This window comes from Panthera uncia, chromosome F1 (genome assembly GCF_023721935.1).
Source record: "Panthera uncia isolate 11264 chromosome F1, Puncia_PCG_1.0, whole genome shotgun sequence".
Lineage (NCBI taxonomy): Eukaryota > Metazoa > Chordata > Mammalia > Carnivora > Felidae > Panthera > Panthera uncia.
Window position 1 is genome coordinate 15,467,106 of NC_064813.1, and position 21,042 is coordinate 15,488,147.

Genomic DNA, 21,042 nt, shown 5'->3' on the forward strand with positions numbered 1-21,042 from the left:
TGGGCAGAGAGAGGGAGAGAAAGAAAGAAAGAAAGAAAGGGAAAGAGTGTGCATGGGCAGAGAGAGAGAGAGAAAGAAAGAAAGAAAAAGAGAGAGAGAGAAAGAAAGGGAAAGAGAGTGTGCATGGGCAGAGAGAGAGGGAGAGAGAGAATCCCAAGCAGGCTTCACACCATCAGCGCAGAGCCTGATGCAGGGCTTGAACTCACAAGCGTGATCTCGGAGGTCATGAGTTCAAGCTCACATTGGGTATAGAGGTTACTTAAAAAAAATTTTTTTTTAAGCTGTTTGGGAGCACGGGGTCCTCGGAAGGGCTTTGTGAATGGGTAGGATCAGTTTAGTGGGAGCAGCAGAGTCGTTGCCCATTACCCTGGGAAACCAAAGCTTCCTAAGAGTCCTGAGCCTCTCTAGGCTTCTGCTAAAATCAGTTCCTTCTGTGCTGAGGCCGCTCCGATTTTCTCCAGGCCAGAGCTTCCTGTGTCTTGCTGCTTTGATCCTTCCTATTCTGTTCCCTTGCAGCCTGCCACAAATCTGCAGTATTTCCCCACCTTATATCCCCTTTCATTTTTTCATTATGTTGAGATTCCTTTTGTAATTCATTTAGTATCATTTCGAAGGGGTTGAGGGAGGGAATGAAGACCATCTTCAGTTCTGTGGGGAACAAGAAATCTTTATATACTACAAGAAAAGTAAATCAACCCCACTTTAAAAAAAAAATGTGAGTAAGTCTTTTTCTTTATCACAGGAAGTCTTACCTGTATTCCCAAAAGCCAATAGAAACTGGAATTCTCCAGTTGCTAAGTCCATAATGGAGGAGCAAAGATCAGAACTAATCAGACTGATGGAGATCCAAGAGGACGGTGTGGTCCTGCTCACGGCCGGAGAGCACAGGAAAGCAGTAAGGAGCACTACCTCTAAATGCCTGTGCTGTTGATGCTGAACGATGCCTCTTTTCTCCTGCATATATAATACATACTTAAAAGTGTTCATTTCAATAAGTGGAGCTGCTCTGCATGAGTTTTTATATTAATAAATGTTTTCGGCACTTACCATACTGTATCAAAACTAGAGTGTGTTTCACCAGCTACCAGCCTCCATTGGCATTGTTCACACAGGTTAGATCTGGCTCTGATTAGGAAGGCCACTTAGGTAAAGGGCTATCGATCATCACTGTGGAAAATATTTTCATTTTCGAGATGTTGCAGATTAGGAAAATTTGGGAATCCCAAACTTTTGAACCTGTGGAGGGACAGATGAGATGCTGGAAGGCTACTGGGCTGGCAGACATCTCTGGCCCTGCTCGGTCAGGGCAGGACCCTCTTCCTCAGGAGCAGCAGCCGGGGGTACTGAGTGCCACCACGCTCTGGCTAAATCTCTGTGCTTAAGGAGATCTGTGTAAGACTGGATTTGGCCATAGAGACCATGTAAAACATACACAAGTATGGAATAGAAGTCAAGCATGAATGTTGAAAATATACTGGAAAGGTCAAGTGTAATATAAATTCATTCTTGCACTAAAGTATGATTCCTTTATAGCATTGGTGTCTGATTAGTACTTTATCAAGTTCATTCTTCTAATTTGTATTTGCACCATACATACCCTTGTTTCCTTCCAAAGGAGAAGTTTCAGAGTTCAGTTTCAGTGCTGAATGTACCCCACTGTCAGGGTGCCTAGCTCGCTCCATCTGAAGAACATGTGACTCTTGATCTCAGGGTCATGAGTTCGAGCCCCACGTTGAGGGTAGAGATTACTCTGAATGAATGAGTAAATAAGAAATAAATAAGATCTAAAAAAAAATTTTTTTAATAAATAAATGTAACCCACTCTCCTTCCCTTCCCTTGCAATAGTGGAGTGAAGAAAGGTATTTAATTACAAATCTGTTTTGATGCCACCATCATTTTTCAATGAATTAATCAACATTATTTTTGTTTTGGGTTTTTTTGGTTTTTGTTTCTTATTTTAGACCAAGTATGAGTTGGGGGAGAGGGCAAAGGGGGAGGGAGGGAGAGAGAGAGAAAGAAAGAAAGAGAGAGGAAGAAAGAGAAAGAGAAAGAGGACGAATCTTAAGCAGGCTCCACACTCAGTGCAGAGCCCAATGCGGGACTTGATCCCACAACCCTGCGTGACCAGAGTTCAAGAGTCGGACACTCGACTGACTGAACCCCCCAGGCGCCCCCTCAACATTATTTTGAATACTAGACATGAACATCACTGTTAAACTTGCTAGGGAATGTCCACTTTATCACAGATTGTGGGATTTTATATTATACAGAAATCCTGCTGCAGACTCATTTGGCCATTCTACTCTCTCCTAGTATGGAGTGAAACTACTGGCATTCTTCTCTCAGGAAGGTACCATTCTAATTCCTACCGGGATTTCTTGAAAGAACTAGAAACCAGACTTAGGTGGAATAGCATTAGCATTCTGAATATGTCACAGTGCAAGCACCCTGTGTGGATATTTAAACGTAAGATGAAGAGGCTATATAAGCGACGCCTGTGCATGTCTCCAGGCACGGTTTGTCCTGACAGCCCTTTTTCAGGGAAGTTCTGCTTATCAGAGTTAGCACTCAGGAAGCACTTCCCATTTTCTTAGCACTGTTCTCAGTACTTTGTGCATATTAACTCATTTAATCCTCATGCCAGCCTTACTGAGAGAAGGACTGATATGGCTACCATTCCAAGATAGGAGGCCTGAGGCACAGAAGTTAAAAATCTGCTCACACACAACTAGGAAGTAGAGGACCCAGAGCTCTAACCCACAAAGTCCGGTTCCAAAAGTCACACTCTTAAACTAACCTCTAATCTGTACTGCCCCTCTAATAATAACCAACGTGTATTGGGCATCAGCTGTGTGCCAGGCGCTCATCAGAGCCTCACACGACCCTTCAGGAGTGGTAAGGAAGACAACACAATAGCTGCCAGTCGTATTGCACCTTCCATGCCTTGTCTCAGTCTTCACGACGGCTTTCGGAGTAGGTACATTTATCTCCATTTTACTATAGAAAAAGCTGTAGGGAAGTTAGTCAGTAGGCAAACTGAGACACACCCAAGTCAGTCAAGCTGGGGTACCTGTGCTCTCAATCACTTTGTTATCAAATCCTACTCACTCGGCTGAGTCTGACATTCTCAACCACATTGCGGTCAGATCATCCTCAGATCTGTGTCTCCTGAGAGGCTCAGAGTGTGTCATCTATTTTTTTTTTATTTTGTTTTTAATGTTTATTTATTTTTGAGGGCGGGGGAGGGACAGAGAGAGAAGGAGACACAGAATCGGAAGCAGGCTCCAGGCTCCGAGCTGTCAGCACAGGGCCTGATGCGGGGCTCCAACTCATAGACCATGAGATCATGACTTGAGCCGAAGTTGGACCCAGGTGCCCCAGAGTGTCATCTGTTAATTTCCTGATCCCTTCCCAGAGGATAGCCTGACTATAGAGTCCAGGTTGTGTCATCTGCTGTCTACTCTGTCACCACAGTTAACTCAGTGGTTGTGTTTTCTGTTCCCAGTGCTCTGTTTTGGGAAAACTACGACTGGAATGTGCTGACCTTCTAGAAGCAAGAGGATTGGTGCTCCGTGACCCAGCTGTGTTCTCTTTCCTTTGGGTTGTGGATTTCCCACTCTTCCTCCCCAAGGAGGAAAATCCTGGCGAGCTGGAGTCGGCCCACCACCCATTTACTGCTCCCCACCCCAGCGACATCCACCTCTTACACACTGAACCCAAACAGGTACCGTATCAGTACTTCCAGTTTAAAAGGAAATGTGGAAACAAGGGCAAAGAAGTTCAGATTTCACAGTCTGACCCACTTCTGGAAACCTCGGAAAAAATTGTCGGGTTCGAGCCCACAGTTAATACATTGTCTCTGAATTGCTGTAGCATCTTCAACGTGTAGAACAGAAAATGAGAAATTTTCTCTAACATAAAGACTCTGTGAATCTTCTAGGTCCGTAGCCAACACTATGACTTGGTTTTAAATGGCAATGAGATAGGAGGTGGTTCTATCCGAATACATGACGCAGAGCTCCAGCGTTACATTCTGGCAACACTGCTAAAGGTGACATCATCTCTTAACCTGCTTTTTTTGTTTTAACCAGAATATTTGCTGTTTTAGCTGGTGTTGGTGGTATAGTGGTGAGTATAGCTGCCTTCAAGAATGTTTGTGTTGTTTTTTTTAATTTTATGAATGAAGGATTCAGTAGATACAGAATAGTGTTGGCTTGTCTCTCTACTTTTACTGAAGACTTTGAAAAGTAAATGATAATAAAAGCTGTTTATTAGTGCTTACTATATGTGCGAGGCAGTAGGTACTTTATCTGCATTGATACATTTAATCCTCACAATTACTTTTTGAGGTAAATACCCTTATTCTGCCCATTTTAAAGATGAGTGACTGGGTGGCTCTATTGGTTAAGTGTCTGACTCTTGATCTTGGCTCAGGTCATGATCTCACGGTTTCATGAGTTCAAGCCCCATAGCACAGAGCCCACTTGGGATTCTGGGATTCTCTCCCTCCTTCTCTCTCTACCCCTCCTCCACATGCACGCATATGCGTGTGTGCTCCCTCTCTCTCACAATAAAAAAAATAAACATTAAAAAAATGTTTTTAGGGGGTATCTGGGTGGCTCAGTTAGTCAAGCAACAGACTCTTGATTTCAGCTCAGGTCATGATCTCACAGTTTGTGAGTTCAAGCCTTATATCAGGCTCCGCGTTCACAGCATCAGTGCAAAGCCTGCTTTGGATTCTCTCACCTTCCCTTTCTCTGTCCCTCCTCTGCTCACTTGCTCTCTCTCTCTCTCTCTCTCTGTCTCTCTCTCTCACTCCCCCCAATATAAATAAATAAACTTTGAAAAAAAAAATGTTTTTAAGATAGCCTGGGTGGCTCACTCAGTTGAGTATCTGACTTTGGCTCAGGTCATGATCTCACAGTTCATGGGTTCAGGCCCTGTGTTGGGCTCTGTGCTGACAGCTCAGAGCCTGGAGCCTGCTTCAGATTCTGTGTCTCCCTCTCTCTCTGCCCCTCCCCCCACTCATGCTTGCTCGCTCTCGCTCTCACTCAAAAATAAACATTTTTTAAAAAATAAAAAATAAAAAGAGTCTATACAGATGTGGGCCTAAGAATCTGCAGTTTCTTGACGATTCCATAGAAGGCCAGGATAGATTTCAGAATGGCAAGTGTCCAAGAGAGTCTGGTCCTGAAAGGTCATTTTGTGGGATTAACTAACAGGGGTGGGGTAGGATGAAAGCACTTTATTTTTTGAGAGCAGGATTGGAGAACTTAAATACCCAGACTCCCCATTAGCTTTAAGGTCATGGTGAGGTCCCTTAACTTTTCTCCTCCCAACTCAAGGCATCCAGCCATCAGTTTCCCAGCTGATTTTCTTCCTTTCATTGTTAAGCTTCTTAAATGAGTCCATGGAGAATTCACCGCTTCTGCTTCTTCCCTCCCACCAGTGGTTCTCAGCCCTGCTGCACATGAGAACAGAATCAACGGCAAAGTGTTAAGAATAAAAAACCAGCCCACTAGTCCACACCAGACCAATTAAGTAAAAAGCTCTAAGTGTGAGACTTTGGCATCTGTTCCTTAAAAGGTCCCCACCTGTTTCTGATGTGTAGCCTGGTGAGAGAACCATTGTCAGATACACTTTCAACATATCTACACACATTGACCCACATGAATTAACTTGCAGAGCCACCAAACCCAGTGGCCTGTTCTTGGCCACCAAGCTGTCCTACCTCCCAGGTGTGTTTGACACCATTCCCCTCTTACTAATGTTCTCCTCCCTTGGCCCTGTGATAGGACAGTTTCTTGCTCTCACCCTACCTTTCTGGGCTCACATCTCCATGTCCTGAATTGGTGTTACTCTGTTTACGTTATCAGTATAATCTGTGGCTGCGGGCCTGGCACAGAGTGCCAGGCATGTCTCTACATGTTTTAATATCTGTGACTTGTCATAGTCTCTTGCTAAACTGTCAACCTCTTAAGGTATTTTTTTAACTCAGCTTTATTTTCCCTTTAGCACCTAAGCTTACTGTGCGGCATTCGATGGACCCTCAGTGTGTATTCACATTGAATTATGTTTTGAATTTCAGGAAGATGTGAAATTGCTCTCCCACCTACTCCAGGCTTTAGATTTGGGGGCGCCCCCTCATGGAGGAATTGCCTTAGGTAAACAATCTATCCTTTTACAAGCTAAATTTCATTCCATAACCCTATGTCTCAAATTTACTTAGTTTACAGGCAGGGGCGGAGGAGGAGAGGGGGTAAAAAGGATAGGGTGCAAGCCCAAGAATATTATAAGAATTTAAATCTGTATTTTCATTTCATTCATATATACTTAAAGTGTATTTTACCAGTTAAAGATAAAACTTGACTGATAATTTGCATTTGAAAGATTTTTTTTAATCGAATAGAACTTCAGTCTTAAGTCAATATTTCTCAAATGCCTGGGGTCTCACAGGCACATTCATAGGAATCTGGAAAGCACTGCTCATTCTATTCAGCTTGTGTGAAAGTAGGAATATGCCAGTGCTCTCTGCCATGGTTACTTTGTTTTATCAAGCAAGAAAGAGTGTGAGAAATTCTCAGAAGCTCACCTAGATTGTAGGCCCTCAACAGCAAGGACTTCCATCTGTGTTCTTGCAGTGCCCTGCACAGCATCTGATTTTTGTCAACCTTTAGAAAACTGTTGCTAAGGACTAATTGCTGTGACTTAATTTGAGCATGTCAATATTCATCCTGAGCACTTTTCTAGAATGAGAAAAGAACCTCTCAAACAAAAGTTCCCTAAAAAGGCAGGGAACTATGCTTGGCCACAACTTGTTAAAGATTCTTATTTAGGGGCGCTTGGGTGGCTCAGTCGGTTGAATGTCCAACTTCAGCTCAGGTCATGATCTCACGGTTCATGAGTTCAAGCCCCACATCAGGGTCTCTGCCTTCAGCCTGTCAGTGCAGAGCCCACATCAGATCCTCTGCTCCCCCCAACTTCCCTCCCCTGCTTGTGCTCTCTCCAAAATTAAATTAAATTAAATTAAATTAAATTAAATTAAATTAAATAATTTTTTTTTTATTCTTATTTAAAAGTTCTGTATAACAGGGACACCTGGGTGGCTCAGTCAGTTAAGCCTCTGACTTCGGCTCAGGTCATAAGCTCATGGTTCATGAGTTCAAGCCCCGCATTGGGCTCTGTGCTGACAGCTCAGAGCCCGGAGCCTACTTTGGATTCTGAGTCTCCCTCTCCTTCTCTGCCCCTCCCCTTCTCATGCTCTATCTCTCAAAAATAAATAAACATTAAAAAAATTTTTAAAAATAGTTCTCTATAACCTTTGTAGAAAAACTTAGTCATTGGGGCACCTGGGTGGCTCAGTCGGTTAAGCAGCCGACTTCGGCCCAGGTCATGATCTCGCGGTCCGTGAGTTTGAGCCCCGCATCGGGCTCTGTGCTGACAACTCAGAGCCTGGAGCCTGTTTCAGATTCTGTGTCTCCCTCTCTCTGACCCTCCCCCGTTCATGCTTTGTCTCTCTCTGTCTCAAAAATAAATAAACGTTAAAAAAATACATATTTTTAAAAAAGAAAAACTTAGTCACTTAACCTTAGGTTACATTCTCATCTGTTAACTTTGATATTTTACTTCCAGGTTTGGACAGACTGATATGCCTTGTCACTGGAGCACCAAGCATCAGAGATGTCATAGCCTTCCCCAAATCCTTCCGGGGGCATGACCTCATGAGCAATGCCCCAGATTCTCTCCCTCCTGAGGAACTGAAGCCCTATCATATCCAGGTCTCCTGGCCAGCAGACTCAGAAGCAGAAAAGAGCTCATTGAATCAGCTGTATCATCCAGAAAGCTGAGCTTTTCAGCTTTGTCCTCTTTGCTTCCCCAAGGCTGAAATCAGATGTGGAGTTCTGCCACAGGTCTGTAAGTGGGTCTTTAGGTGGAAGGAACCCAGACAACATTCTTTACCACAGTAAAGAAACAGAAGGTATCCAATTTTTACTTGATAACATGCATTATTAGGATTTTTTTGTTTGGGACTTCTTTTGTAGTTTCTGACTTGGAGAGGTGTAAAGATGGCCCTTTCTTGGAGAATTGAACAGCTTAGTGTTTCTTAATCATGTTTTTCATACCTGGATAGTTAGTTGTCCACTGAAGACAAAGATAATCAGACCATGTGAAACGTGGGGAAATGCTTGCCCCTTTAGTCCCTTGATGGAGGGGTCAGTTCAACCAGCCTTATCAAGAGAATCCTGTAAATTAAGCTAGATAGTGACATGTTGACTCTCAGCATAATATAGTGAGAAGCAGCATGATACAATGCAAAAAAAAAAAAAAAATCACTGAAATGGAAATCACAGAATCTTAATGTTTCACCTTGAACAAGTTACAGAAACATCACTTAGCCTCCTTTCCTGCTTGTATGAAATGGGAACAGTACTTGCCCTGGCTCCCTCACAAGGCTCTTCTTGCCAGAACCAGAGGAGATGATGTACGTGGAGGTATTGTGAGTGAAAATGCTTTGAAAAACTATGAAGCATTACACAAATGTAAGAAAATGGGACTATTTATCTGTGAACAGATACATCTATGTATTTTATAGTCTAAGATTAAATAAAACTGCTTATCTGTAGCATAAAAAAACAGTAATTTTATTAATCAGTATTCTATTTATGTTTCTATTTTTAAATATAATTATTGGGGTACCCAGCTGACTCAGTCAGAAGAGCATGCAACTCTTGATCTCATGGTTATAGGTTTGAGCCCCATGTTGGATGTAGAGATTACTTAAAAAAAAATCTTTAAAAATAGTGATTATTTTTAATCCCTGAATAACACTTCTCCTTAATCATAAGTAATTGAAAATATTGACCTTAGGCCAACTTCGAATATATAGAAAAGTGAACACAGAGGCTATTGTAATTTTCTTATACATTCTGTGACATAAATAAAAGCTTTTAATTATTTAATAAGTATGAAATGAGAACAAGGCCTTGATTAATGAAAATGTTCTTTTCTACTTTATCTTCACTTTTGCCTTGACATTCTTTTGATTTATAAGTACCAAGTATTGGGGTGCCTGGGTGACTCAGTCGGTTAAGCATCTGACTTCAGCTCAGATCATGATCTCACAGTTTGTAAGCCCCACATCGAGCTCTGTGCTGACAGCTCAGAGCCTGGAGCCTGCTACAGATTCTGTGTCTCCCTCTCTCTCTGCCCCTCCCTCACTTGGATTCTCTCTCTCTCTCTCTCTCTCAGAAAGAAGTACAACATTAAAAAAAAAAAAAAGTTAAGTACCAAGTATCAGTCTTCTATCCCTGCCTATTTTTCTTAGTGCTCTAAAAACAGTGCAATCCGATGGTTGTTTCTGTTTGGAAAATAAAATCATCTTCACTTCCAGGCCTAATCTGTGATGCCCAGTGGATCAAGAGTGTGAATGTTCTTCACAGCTGCAGAAAGTGATTCACTGTTAGGTGGAGCTTTTCTCTAAAGTTTGTCCTTGAACCCTATCTCCCCATCTGCGAGTGTGCTCTGGAGAGAGAAGATTCTTGTTGGCAGGGCTGTCTTGGTGAGAAAGGGTGTCCAAGTCTGCCTACCCTTTCTCAGTGGAGAGAAGTTCCAGAAATTCCTTTTAAGAGGTGGGAAAGTGCAGTTCACATCCATTTATCCCCCATGAGATAAATGTAACAAACTCACTATTGACTGTGTAAAGCCTAATTCTGACCAAAATGTTGTCTTTCTATCCTGGAAATGAGAGTTACAGAAGACACCTGAAATCCAGAGAGTATTTTCTCGGCTGCAAATACCAAGGGCCCCCTGTCCTCAGAAGTCAAACAATCCGGTATTGTTATCTGAGACCTAGTCATTTTGGACATCACTCAGCTTTTCTTCAGTCTTGCCTTTCAAGAAGAAAACATAATGCTTATTCTGAAGTCCAGGGAAATGTCACTCTTTTAGATCTTTATCATTGAGGTGGGGTAAAATTTTAAATTAAGTCTTTTCTCAAAAAACTAAGGAACTACTTAATGATAAGATTGAAAACAACACAAGTAGGATTTTAAAATGCACAATCTGATTGTAAACTGGATGCTGTATTTCAAATCCTACCTCCCCACTTTCGTAGGGAATTTAGATTTATCCTGTGGTGCCAGTTTTAAAAACAAGATATGCAAATAATCAATGGTTATTATTGGCTTCAAGAGAGCCTTGTCTTATGAACAATTTCTCCTCATCAGGGAGAGGTTTGGCAGATGATGAGTCTGATGGTATTACTTTATGCTCTTGGGCTTTGGTTGAATAAAACAGTGTGTCGATACAGCTGCTCTGTCTTGTCCAGTATTCCCTTCTCCGAAGAACCAGAAGTCTGTAACGCTGATCACATTTCTTGCTACTGTTGTTTTAAGTATAAACCATTCCTCAAAATACTGCCTTAAGGATACTTTTTTCTCATTTTGAGGAAAGCAAGTTACTTTGTAACACAAGAAATAACCAGGTACACAGTAAAAATACCTGATGGCACAGCTGTATAACAACTGCATACATAATTGTTGTCATGCGATAGTGCATGTCTGAGTCACTCTTCTCTAAGACAGTGAACTTAGTTAGAAAGAGCCTGCATGAGGGGCGCCTGAGTGGCTCAGTCGGTTAAGCCTCCAACTTCGGCTCAGGTCATTATCTCACGGTTCGTGAGTTCAAGCCCCGCATCAGGCTCTGTGTTGACAGCTGGGAACCTAGAGCCTGCTTCGGATTCTGTGTCCCCCCCCCCCCGCCCCCCCAGCTTTTCTCTGCCCCTCCCCTGCCTGTGCTCTGTCTCTCTCTCTCAAAAATAAACAAACATCAAAAAAAAATTAAAAAAAAAGAAAGAGCCTGTGTGAGTTGGACAAACCTGAGTTTAATTCCCACTTTACCATTCTCTAGTTATGCAGCCTTACCCAGCCATTTAACCTCTCTAGGCCCCTGCTTCTTAACCTAGAACAGCAGTCCTCAATTTTTTTGGTCTCAGGACCACTTACAATCTTCAAAAGTTATTAAGAACCTCAGAATGCTCTATAGAGCTCTTTCACTATGGTAGCAATTAAGATTTGTTAAATATTTTTTTTGCCCATACTCAAAACTTTATTGAAAAATGGACACCAAAGTAGATCACTGTTGTATACCTTACAAAATTAAACATAATTCCAGTATTTTGGTAGATTAACTGGAATTACTGAACTAATAAGGCTTTCTGTGACTTAACACAAATTCAAGAGGTTGTGTGGATCATTAGTGTTGCTTTCTTCTAAATGAACACCCCTCTGTGAGTCTGGCCTTTCCTCCTGTGGGCTGGCACGACACTGCTGAACGGCCTCCACAGAGAGCCACAGTCTGAGCACGGCTGAGAACCGTGATAATCTTGGAGCAACCTGGACATTTTACATCCATAATATAGGAATTTGGTCTTTGAACTAGCCATTTCGTTTCACGTTTTTTCTTTTCCTCTTCCGAGGACGAGTTTCACAAAACTCAGCAAATTACACACTTCACATACATGCAGTTTATCATCTATCTTACTATAACATTGTAAAGAATAATCTTTTAACTATACAAAAAAAAAAAAAAATCCAATTCAGATCCCAACAGAACACCTTTCTCTTTTGGGGGAGTAGATGGGTCTTGAAGAGCAGATTGTAAAATTTCCATGGAAAAACAAAGATCCAGGAGTAGCCAAACACTGCTGCCTGTACCTGAGGAAGGACAAGGTGAGGGCATCTTCTCACTAGATGTCAGGAAGGATGGTAAAGCTAGAGTGATGAACAGGTATTGGTAGAAACAGTGAAAGTTCAGAGACTTTTGTATATATGGAAACAATTACTAAGACAGCAAATACTTGGGGACACACACACATTTAAGTCGCATGCCCTGTCACAGTCATATAAAGATGGAATCGAGAATCCATGGTTTATAATTCCAGTTTGCCTGAGATTATAAGAAAGTCAAGGGCAGAAGCCTCATTGCAAGACCTGTGCTTAATTGTTTTGTATGTAGTAGGGCTGAGTTTGACCATACCAGAGTCTTGGATTTAATGCCTGGAAGAAAGGCAGCAAGTCCAAAGTAAAGCAAGATATGAAAAACTTCCATTACATTTAGAATACATTTCTTTAGGGACCTTTTTTCGTTATTAGAAACATTATTTTTGCCATCAGGTGCCTGTCTTTTCCACCATGCCAACTGATATCTACACTCTAAAAATGAATAGGGCCACATTGTGTTACCATAAAAATTACACGAGCCTGGAAATAGTAAAATAAATTTTTAACAACTTATTCCGTTTTAGTTACACAGAGGCACAGATCCTTTCCTCAAGTGTTGTATATGAAGGTACCTAGTTGAGTCCTTGATGTATATCCCTGACTATAGTGAGTGCCACATAAAGGTGGTTTTATTATATGTAACATTCCTTTTCCCAGACATTCCAAAGTCATCTTGTAAACATATACTAGTCCAGGGTGCCTGGCTGGCTCAGTCAGTTAAGCACCAACCTCACCTCAGGTCATGATCTCAGTTTGTGGGTTCAAGCCCCATGTCAGGCTATGTGCTGACAGCTCAGAGCCTGGAGCCTGCTTCGGATTCTGTGTCTCCCTCTCTCTGCCCCTCCCCAGCTCGTGTTCTTTCTCCTGTCTCTCAAAAATAAATGTTAGGGGCACCTGGGTGGCTCAGTTGGTTAAGCATCTGACTTTGGCTCGGCTCACCATCTCATGGTTCATGAGTTAGAGCCCCACATCTGGCTCTGTGCTGACAGCTTGGAGCCTAGAGCCTGCTTCAGATTCTGTGTCTCCCTCTCTTTCTGCTCCTCCCCCACTCGTGCTCTCTCTCTCAAAAATAAGTAAACATTAAAAAAGAAATAATTTTTTTTAAATAAACATTAAAGAAAATTAAAAACAAAAACACATACTAGTCCTCAGTTTTATGGTCAGATCAAGAAAGTGAATCTGGTGGGGTGGCTGACTGGTACATGAGAAGAGCATGCGACTCTTAATCTCAGGGTCATGAGTTCAACCCCATGTTGGGTGTAGAGATTACTAAAAATAAACTTCTTTTAAAAAAATGAATCGGGAGAAACTTTTGTCTCAAAGGTCAGCTTTATCTTCAAAATATATCCAGCATCTGATCCTTTAAAAAGGATCCAGCAAAAGCTTCCTACCCTTGCATCCTTACCCTTCAGCAGTCTCAGTAAGGGTCCCATCACTCCTCTGCTCAAAACCCTCCAGTCGTTTCCCATCTTAGAGAAAAGCCAGAGTCCTTACAGTGGCCTCCAAAGCTCTCCATGACTCGCCACCTGCTACCTACTGACCATCTCCTCCTGAGCTCCCCCTGTACCACCCACACTGGTGTCCTTGCTTTTCCTGGTGTTTTCCAGTCATGAGCCCACGTCCAGGACTTTGCCCCAGCTGTCACCTAGCAGTTTTTCTCCAGATAAGTGCACTGTTTAGTTCCTAATACCTCAAGCCTTTGCTTAAATACTTCCTTTTTTGGTGAGTATTTCCCTAACAACCATATTTGAATGAGCTCCTGCAGCCCACCAGCATGCTCTGCCCTCCTTTCCCTGCTTTATTTTTCCTCTGTAGTACTATATTATTAACCACATTCCCTGATATACTGTATTTTGTGTATTGTATTTTGTTTGCCCCAGTAGAATATAAGCTCCATGAGGGCAGGGATTTTATTTTTGTCTGTATTGTTCTTTGTAATACCTATTCCCAGCACTACTTGGCATATAATAGATGTTCAAAAAACCTCTTTTGAGTGAATTAAATGATCGACTAATACAGGCAGGGGAGGGCATGCTGGCAGCTTATGGTAGCTTAACTCTTAGCAAGCATTGACCTTTTAATTTTTTTACATGTTAATTCATTTTCATTAAATTTTTTTTATTAAAAATTTAATGAAGTATAATTGACACACAGTGTTACACAACATAGTTATTCAACTTCTTTGTATGTTGTAGTGGGCTCCCCACAGGCGTGGCTACCATCTATCACCATACAGCGCTATTACAACACCATAGACCAGATTCCCTATGCTGTCCCTTCCATCCCTGACTTATTCATTCCATAACTGGAAGTCTGCATCCCCCACTCCCTCTCCACTCTGACAACCATTAGTTTGTTCTCTGTATTTATGGGTCTGTTTCTGCTAGCACTGACCTTTCAGACAATGGCTTGGGATGATTAGGTCACTAGAACACAAATCCAGTCTCAGCTTTATCACCTGTGCAGCACGCTACACTAACGCTTTCCATAGCTTTACACCGGGAATAAGAGAGAACAAGGAAGCATAGTTTATCATTTCCAAGCTCAGGAGCATGAGGATCCCTTTAAAATACATAAAGGGGCGCCTGGGTGGCTCAGTCGGTTAGGCGGCCGACTTCGGCTCAGGTCATGATCTCGTGGTCCGTGAGTTCGAGCCCCGTGTCGGGATCTGTGCTGACAGCTCAGAGCCTGGAGCCTGTTTCAGATTCTGTGTCTCTCTCTCACCCTCCCCCGTTCATGCTCTGTCTCGGTCTCAAAAATAAATAAACGTTAAAAAAAAATACATAAACGTACAGCTTTTTGAAAGATGAGAAAAGTCTATCTACCTAAAAAGCTGCAACATTTGAAGGATAAATAAGCACTAGTTTGGAATCCTGGAACCCAACTTTCTAGCTTGAGAGCATAACTGCACGGGGATCCATTCTTCATGTGCTTGGCAGGATATGCAGTTAGCAAAACATCGTGTACTAAATTAGAACTGCTTTCTGGTAGGGTGGAGTGAACTAATGGGTTATTTCCATTACACTCAATAACTTACATGGGCTCTTAGTGATGGGTGTAACTTTCAAGGAACCAAATCAAATATAAGCATAAATGTAGGTATGTTATTCAAACTCAAGTTACCAGTAACAGTACAGTACTCTACACAACCCATCCATCACCTTCCTCAGTGTAGAAGCACTGTGACGGGTTATAGGATTATGGGTTCCAAGCATTGGAGGGCACCTCGTAATTTGAGTAGTACTAACTCCCACTCAGTGCCAGAGGCTAAGGTCACATTAAGGTTTTTGCTGTTACAATTTTGTTTAGAGGGGCAGAGGGAGAATCTTAGGATCCACTCAGTAGAGCCACACAAAGCTGGATACCACGACCTGAGCAAAAATCAAGAGTCAGAAGCTCAACTGAGCCACCCAGGTAGGTGCCCATCTTTTTAAATCAGCCCAGCCCCACTTTTGGAGATCACGGTGTTTGTGTTCCATTAACCTTGTCTTTCCCAATCTTCTTTCAAGCTAGCTCTCCCCTGACCCTAAGTATATTATGTATTGGGACTTTTCAGACCAGAAGGCAACAAGACTTTTAACATTCCTGCCTGTATTGATTTTGGCCCTCCCTTCCAGTCGTCCAAGATAATTATCCTCAGTGTACTTGTTGTCAATTAAGATATGCTACTATATGTTCTTAGCACTACCACTTACTGCATGGCCTCTGATAACTTGATCCTTTAGGCCGTTTATCTGCAAAATGGAAACTCACCGCCATCATAAGGATTAAAACACCTTTAACGTATAGTAACATTCAAAACTTGCTATTTTTCTCTTCCCTCACTCAGGCTTATTAAACGAGATTGGGCTTCTAATACAACTAGAGAGGTCTTTTTAGATTGCATTAGTCATTTCAGAAGAATTCAACCAGCCATGAACTCATCTACTTGTAGTCACCCAAGTCATAGGCTATGATAGAAGAGGCCAATTTCACTGTGAGGATCTTTTGGCACCCACTAAATTTCTAAAAGATTTACCTAATCCATCTACTGACTGCCTGAATGACAAGCTTGGAAATACTGCAACAAACAAGATTTAAATCCTTTTCACGGAGTTTACATTCTCCTAGAGGAAACTAAGAATATGTAATGCCAAGAAAGGTCACCACTGGTGATATGAATGAAAAGGGGGAGAGCTGGAGCCAAGTGATGGTTCCTGCTTCAGAGGGTCTCAGAGCCTGTTGGGAGACACTGGGGTGGGCACTGGAACCAAAAGCAGTAATGAACCATGGATTATCTAACCTTTCCTGTAGAAGGAATTTAAAAGATTGAAGTGTAGATGTCAATGTGACTATAGGAAAGTGCTTAACAGAATTTCCTCACTCTGAAAGCACCAAAATTCACCTCCACCAGACCCAAACATTTGGAGTGACCATCTTGTCCAGATTGATTTGCAACATCCTCCGTGTTTTAAAGAGAATGTGCAAGTTGGGGAAGGGCCAAGGGAGGTAACCTTAGATATGGGGCACTGAGCTGCCCAGGCACCCCTGCACTATCTTGTTAAAATCCTAAATCCTGCTTAAAGTCCTAAATTGCAACACAAATGTTCCCACACACTTCAAGTACTAAATTAATGTGATTTCATCAGATTTTTAGTTATCTAGGCTCTTATGTTGCCAGAGGCCAAGCAGTTTCAGTAATTTACAGAATACAATAGGCAATCTGTGGTCAATGTGAGATTCTGACTTGCGAAGTCAGCACTCCTAACAGCTGTGACCATAGTATTTGTCCCATCTTTAAGCTTTCTTTTAATATGTGGTGGGAGGCGATAACCAGGTTACTTCCCTTATACCATCTAACACTTGCAGAGACCCACCACCATCCTGCTTAATAGGAAGCATTTTGGCGCAGGATTTCACATTCAGCCCCTTAGGAAATTTCTGCACAATACACAGCTCATCCTTCAGATCATGCCACCATTCTGCATTCTAAACATGAACAGGGCTGTAGTTTATTTTCCTGCACCTTCAAGCCCAAGGTATCCTATAAAATACATCTCAATGTCAACTGTTTTAAGCTAATGTCACAGGATCTTAATTACAATGATGTAATTTTCCTTCCTTCATCCCATTAAATTGAAATCAGCACTCTTGACCAGATGGTTTATAAAAATTTATTGATATTGAAAAGCTTGATCTTCTATCCTGTGGGCATCCATCCAGGTGCTGGAAGGACAAAGCAGCAACTTTTAGACACATTTTTATGTTTTAATTCAAATTGCAATCTGAATACAAAGAATATCAGATCTTTTATAATCATCAAATGATCAGTGAGAGAGTTCAAGTTGGAGTGAGATCATCATGTATTCTGGATTAAGACAACAGTACTGAGGTTTTTAGTCTCACCTTTCAACTAGCAAGCTGCGCTCCTAACTGGATTGCTGCCCTCACAAATGCCCTAAAAGCAACGATGGCAGGTTAATTATGGTGAAAAAAACAAAAACCACCCCACATGATGTTTGCTAGTAACCTCAGAAACAAAATGGAACGGTTTTATGAGTGATATCATTCGGTTTCATTTGGCAGAATCATTACATCACTGGTTACATGCTAACTTATCACATATAACACAGACCAACTTACCTCTTAATGTTCAGGTTGACAGTCTGCCTGTTTGTATATGTTGGGGGGGAAAAAAAGCCATTTAAAATTTGTACTGGTTTTCCCCATTTTTAACTTTCTGAAAAGTAACATTTAGGGCAGCAAACCTATTCTACACACGGACAATGGTGGATGTATCACATTGTCCAAGCCCATACAACGTGTAACACAAAAGAACCTTACTTAATGTAAGCTGTGGACTTGGGCGATTAATGGTCTCACTGTATGTTCATAATTGTAGCCAAAGTCTCACTCTAGTGCTGAATGTTGAGGAAGGCGTGAAGACCAGATGTATGGGATCCTACGTTCAATTTTGTTGTCAATATTGAAACTGCTTTAAAACATGAAGCTTATTTACAAAAAAAATTACAATTTCCTGGAAAAACTTAACCCGTGCTTCTCAAAATGTGAAATCGTAAAATTGAAACATTTGGGGTGCCTGGTTGGCTCAGTTAATTAAATGTCCGACTCAGGTCATGAAGTCAGGGAGATGGAGCCCTGCACTGGATTCTGCAGAGTGGATTTTGTCTCCCTCTCTGCTCCTCCCCCACCCCTCAAAATAAACTAAAAAAAACATTTGTATATAAGCCACTAGTTACCCCAACCCTGAACGTTTCCTGTGGTAGAATAAATGGCTCGTTTTCAAGGGTATGGATAGGGTTGCTGCAGCCAGATACGTCAGATAGGAGCGAAAGACAATGTTGCTCATCACTGTCAAGTCTGCTGAACTATGTTCTCATCACTGTATCGGCTTTAAACCACTTCATATAAACACCCAACTTGAAACGACTATACCTTGGCTTAAAACTCCTCATTCCGGGCCTCGTGAGCCACTAACTCTTCACACCTGCAGAAATTTAGTCAAATTTAGTTAACAGGTAGTAACAAGTGGATTTCTCAACTTTTCCAAATACTGTTTCAGCTTGTAAGAAATCTTCACTCTTTTTCAGAGAGATTCCCATCTGTTTTTAATTTCAAAAATCATCACTAACAGTATCTTGCTTGTTAACCAAAAAAGGTTTAGAGAATACATACCTTTATATAAAAAGTTCTTCAAAATCAACACCTGACCAAAAAAAAAAAAAAAAATTAAATGCACTTCACAATGGCTGAATCTTCCTTGAAACACCAGAACACACTTAACACATTATAGCACATTTCGGCCACACATGAACTTGACTTGAGTTCAGCAACCAAAGAACTGTTTTGTCTTACCCCAAGCAAGCCATCCAGGATAGTGGCCAGTAACCTAGAAAAAAAACAAGACACTTCGTTAAAATGTTAATTATCACCGAATTCTTCTCAGAGTTATTTGTCACAGGGTTCTTCAGTGTTAAATTTGTCTACATGCTCACTTCAGGTCAGACATTTGGTCAACATCATTTCAAAAACCCCATTCACAGCATGCTCAACATGCATCCACTAAGTAGCCACAGTAAACTAGTTAACTTGGTAGTTAAGCATTCTATTTCATCAGCACTCAGTTAAGTTTTGAGCTTACTAAAATGCTTAATACTTACCAAAATAAATCGTTGCTCCAAACATGACTGAGACTCAAGTCCACCTAAGAAATAAAGACAGTTTCACAAGAGGCAAAAGATGAATTTTCTCCCCACAACGTCAAAAATGCCTGAAATCAGGTAGAGCTAATTAAGACCTTCATGTTCAGTCAGTATTTGCTTATCATCATCCAGGCTGCTTTTTACTACATTCAGCAACACATTCAAGCACTTGGTGGTAGGAGTGCTTCCTGTGCATAAGGCAACTCTAAACAGCCATTAGCTGTACTGTGATGTTTGCCCTGTTACCAACATTTAGCTCCATTACAATTCTGCTCACCTCAATTTCCAGCCAACTCCCTTTAGCGCCTACAAAAAAAGGAAGGAAGGAAACTAGGTTAATGACATTTTGCTTATGCTACTAACAGCAAACCAATTTTCCTATCAACTTCGATACATCAGACAGATAGCTATCTCTTCATGATCTAATCTGCTGAACTATGCAACCATCATAGTATCTGTTCCAGGTTGTTAGCATTTCATACAGAATACCAGAGTGTAGGCATTCACATGTAAAAAAAGAATTGAAAAGGACTGGGTAAACACGGACTATCTAAAAGGTTCCTTACCTGTTTGCCCATGGGTAGCATGTGCAACTTGAACTTTAGGACCTAGGAAGAAACAGCTTCATGTAAAAGTAGTGTCAATCTCCAAGTTCTCTAAATCACCATTTTGTGTGCCTCAGTTAAGTGGAATGGTGGTAGTAACTCTCGTCATTCTCACAGTCAAGAGTAGCAAATATAATGTCATCATTGTAGCACATTTACTGGACTTTCAACCTAACTTCCCTTGGTGAGGGAATTTCAGTAACTTACCTTTGCAGCCATTTTCACCCCTTTGGCACAGAACTAGAAAACAAAGAGCATCCAATTAAACATACTGCGCAGCCAAAGTAACTATCAAGGTTTTAGGTATGGTTAAGCCTCAGAATAGGATTTTTCAGAAATCCCTTCTGTCCACTACTCTTAAACCATCACAGGCTTAACAAAAGACCCCACCTCCAAGGAGATCGGATTCCTTTCCACTGCATTAACCCGTTTCTTACCTGCCCATCAGAAGCCATCAAAAGCCACTTTGCATTCGTGCCCAGCACCATTTCTAGGGAAAAGATTAGGATTCTTAAAATAACCATTTTGTTCTGGGGCCCCCGGGTGGCGCAGTCCTTGAGCGTCCAACTCTTGATTTCTGCTCAGGTCATATCTCACCGTTTACGCTTAGAGCCCTGCGTTGGGCTCTGCGCTGACAGTGCTAAGTCTGGTTGGCATTTTCTCTCCCTCTCCGCCCCCCACGCTTGCTCGCTCTTCCCAAACTTTAAAATTAATCATTTGTTCTACAGTCTAAGCATATTTCTTTTCTATCACCTATACCACAGATCGTTTACACCACCCATAATTTCACGACTACAGAGAGCACATTTAATAGTTTACACAAAAGGAGCAGTGCAGAAAGTTAAAGCTGGAAACCACTTAAGTAAATAATGGTGCACTGCGGAATGCAGCCATTCAGAGAAGCACGTGGACTACCCCAACTGCCGGCTTTCCTGAGCAAAAGGCCGAAAGGAGGCCCTGGCCGAGATTAACAAAGGCCCACTCGGGTGACTCGGCACGCGCCGCCATCAGAGCCGTTGGCGTTCATCAACAGTCTCAGATGTCCCTACCAACGCAGGCTTCATCACAGGCAGGGAACGCGAGCCCACGGGTTTTTCCGCAATTCTGCCCGAGCGGTAGGATTTAGGCCGCGCCCGCACCCAAAACGTAATCTTCTATCATCTTCATCTTGGGAACCCTCCAAAGGCCCGCGACCGGCCTACAAATACCAGTTAGTTTAAGATGACTTTAACTACCAAGAGCTGAAGGCCTCGAGCCAACAAGCCATTATGCAAAATGACCATATACATACCAAACACCAATTCCTAGCCTCGAAAGACCGAGATGGGGGCCAGGCACCAGTATATAAGGACGCCTTTTCATGACGTCATGACGCACCCTCCCCCCCCCCCCCCACGCCCGCCGCCAGCGCCGGCTTCAGCTCCTCCCCGTCTCCTCCCGTCATCTCTTCCTCC

General features: G+C 42.0%; 2 protein-coding genes and 9 non-coding genes across 12 annotated transcripts in view; 1 reads left to right on the plus strand and 10 right to left on the minus strand.

Moving 5' to 3' along the window:
• Positions 1–9,254, plus strand: part of DARS2 (aspartyl-tRNA synthetase 2, mitochondrial) — a 29,385-nt gene extending 20,131 nt beyond the window's left edge. For both annotated transcript variants that reach the window (XM_049633977.1, XM_049633978.1), the window contains 5 exons: positions 743–895; positions 3,507–3,725; positions 3,942–4,052; positions 6,090–6,165; positions 7,634–9,254. In XM_049633977.1, the coding sequence (XP_049489934.1) occupies positions 743–895; positions 3,507–3,725; positions 3,942–4,052; positions 6,090–6,165; positions 7,634–7,848 (774 nt within the window). In that variant the 3' untranslated portion in view covers positions 7,849–9,254. The remainder of the gene's footprint in view (positions 1–742; positions 896–3,506; positions 3,726–3,941; positions 4,053–6,089; positions 6,166–7,633) is intronic.
• A 1,553-nt stretch (positions 9,255–10,807) lies between these two features.
• LOC125926028 (40S ribosomal protein S27-like) lies at positions 10,808–15,540 on the minus strand. Its single transcript, XM_049635321.1, has 3 exons — positions 15,477–15,540; positions 13,187–13,250; positions 10,808–11,486 (listed from the first exon to the last, which is right to left on the minus strand). Exons 1-3 carry the CDS (start codon positions 15,538–15,540, stop codon positions 11,255–11,257), a joined length of 360 nt encoding a protein of 119 aa, XP_049491278.1. The 3' UTR covers positions 10,808–11,254.
• Positions 15,541–17,054: 1,514 nt separating this feature from the next.
• Positions 17,055–17,131, minus strand: LOC125926040 (small nucleolar RNA SNORD81). Its single transcript, XR_007458972.1, has one exon. It is a non-coding gene; the product is annotated as a small nucleolar RNA SNORD81 (small nucleolar RNA).
• Positions 17,132–17,287: 156 nt separating this feature from the next.
• LOC125926043 (small nucleolar RNA SNORD47) lies at positions 17,288–17,365 on the minus strand. The gene has a single exon (XR_007458975.1). It is a non-coding gene; the product is annotated as a small nucleolar RNA SNORD47 (small nucleolar RNA).
• A 726-nt stretch (positions 17,366–18,091) lies between these two features.
• Positions 18,092–18,172, minus strand: LOC125926048 (small nucleolar RNA snR60/Z15/Z230/Z193/J17). The gene has a single exon (XR_007458979.1). It is a non-coding gene; the product is annotated as a small nucleolar RNA snR60/Z15/Z230/Z193/J17 (small nucleolar RNA).
• A 160-nt stretch (positions 18,173–18,332) lies between these two features.
• LOC125926041 (small nucleolar RNA SNORD79) lies at positions 18,333–18,417 on the minus strand. Its single transcript, XR_007458973.1, has one exon. It is a non-coding gene; the product is annotated as a small nucleolar RNA SNORD79 (small nucleolar RNA).
• Positions 18,418–18,744: 327 nt separating this feature from the next.
• LOC125926059 (small nucleolar RNA SNORD78) lies at positions 18,745–18,809 on the minus strand. The gene has a single exon (XR_007458990.1). It is a non-coding gene; the product is annotated as a small nucleolar RNA SNORD78 (small nucleolar RNA).
• Positions 18,810–19,055: 246 nt separating this feature from the next.
• Positions 19,056–19,116, minus strand: LOC125926047 (small nucleolar RNA SNORD44). The gene has a single exon (XR_007458978.1). It is a non-coding gene; the product is annotated as a small nucleolar RNA SNORD44 (small nucleolar RNA).
• Positions 19,117–19,371: 255 nt separating this feature from the next.
• On the minus strand, positions 19,372–19,438 carry LOC125926058 (small nucleolar RNA SNORD77). Its single transcript, XR_007458989.1, has one exon. It is a non-coding gene; the product is annotated as a small nucleolar RNA SNORD77 (small nucleolar RNA).
• A 462-nt stretch (positions 19,439–19,900) lies between these two features.
• On the minus strand, positions 19,901–19,962 carry LOC125926061 (small nucleolar RNA SNORD75). The gene has a single exon (XR_007458991.1). It is a non-coding gene; the product is annotated as a small nucleolar RNA SNORD75 (small nucleolar RNA).
• A 624-nt stretch (positions 19,963–20,586) lies between these two features.
• LOC125926046 (small nucleolar RNA SNORD74) lies at positions 20,587–20,666 on the minus strand. The gene has a single exon (XR_007458977.1). It is a non-coding gene; the product is annotated as a small nucleolar RNA SNORD74 (small nucleolar RNA).
• Positions 20,667–21,042: the final 376 nt, after the last annotated feature.

What these genes read in the sequence shown, in the direction of transcription:
- LOC125926028 (XM_049635321.1), bottom strand. Translation starts at nt 15,540, where the DNA reads ATGGCGGTGAGTTTCCATTTTGCAGATAAACGGCCTAAAGGATCAAGT. An exon ending in AAGTTATCAGAGGCCATGCA is followed by an intron (nt 13,251 to 15,476) that starts GTAAGTGGTAGT and finishes CTTTTCTCTAAG; the next exon opens with ATGGGAAACGACTGGAGGGT. An exon ending in CTTACTGAGACTGCTGAAGG is followed by an intron (nt 11,487 to 13,186) that starts GTAAGGATGCAA and finishes CTGAGTTTTGTG; the next exon opens with AAACTCGTCCTCGGAAGAGG.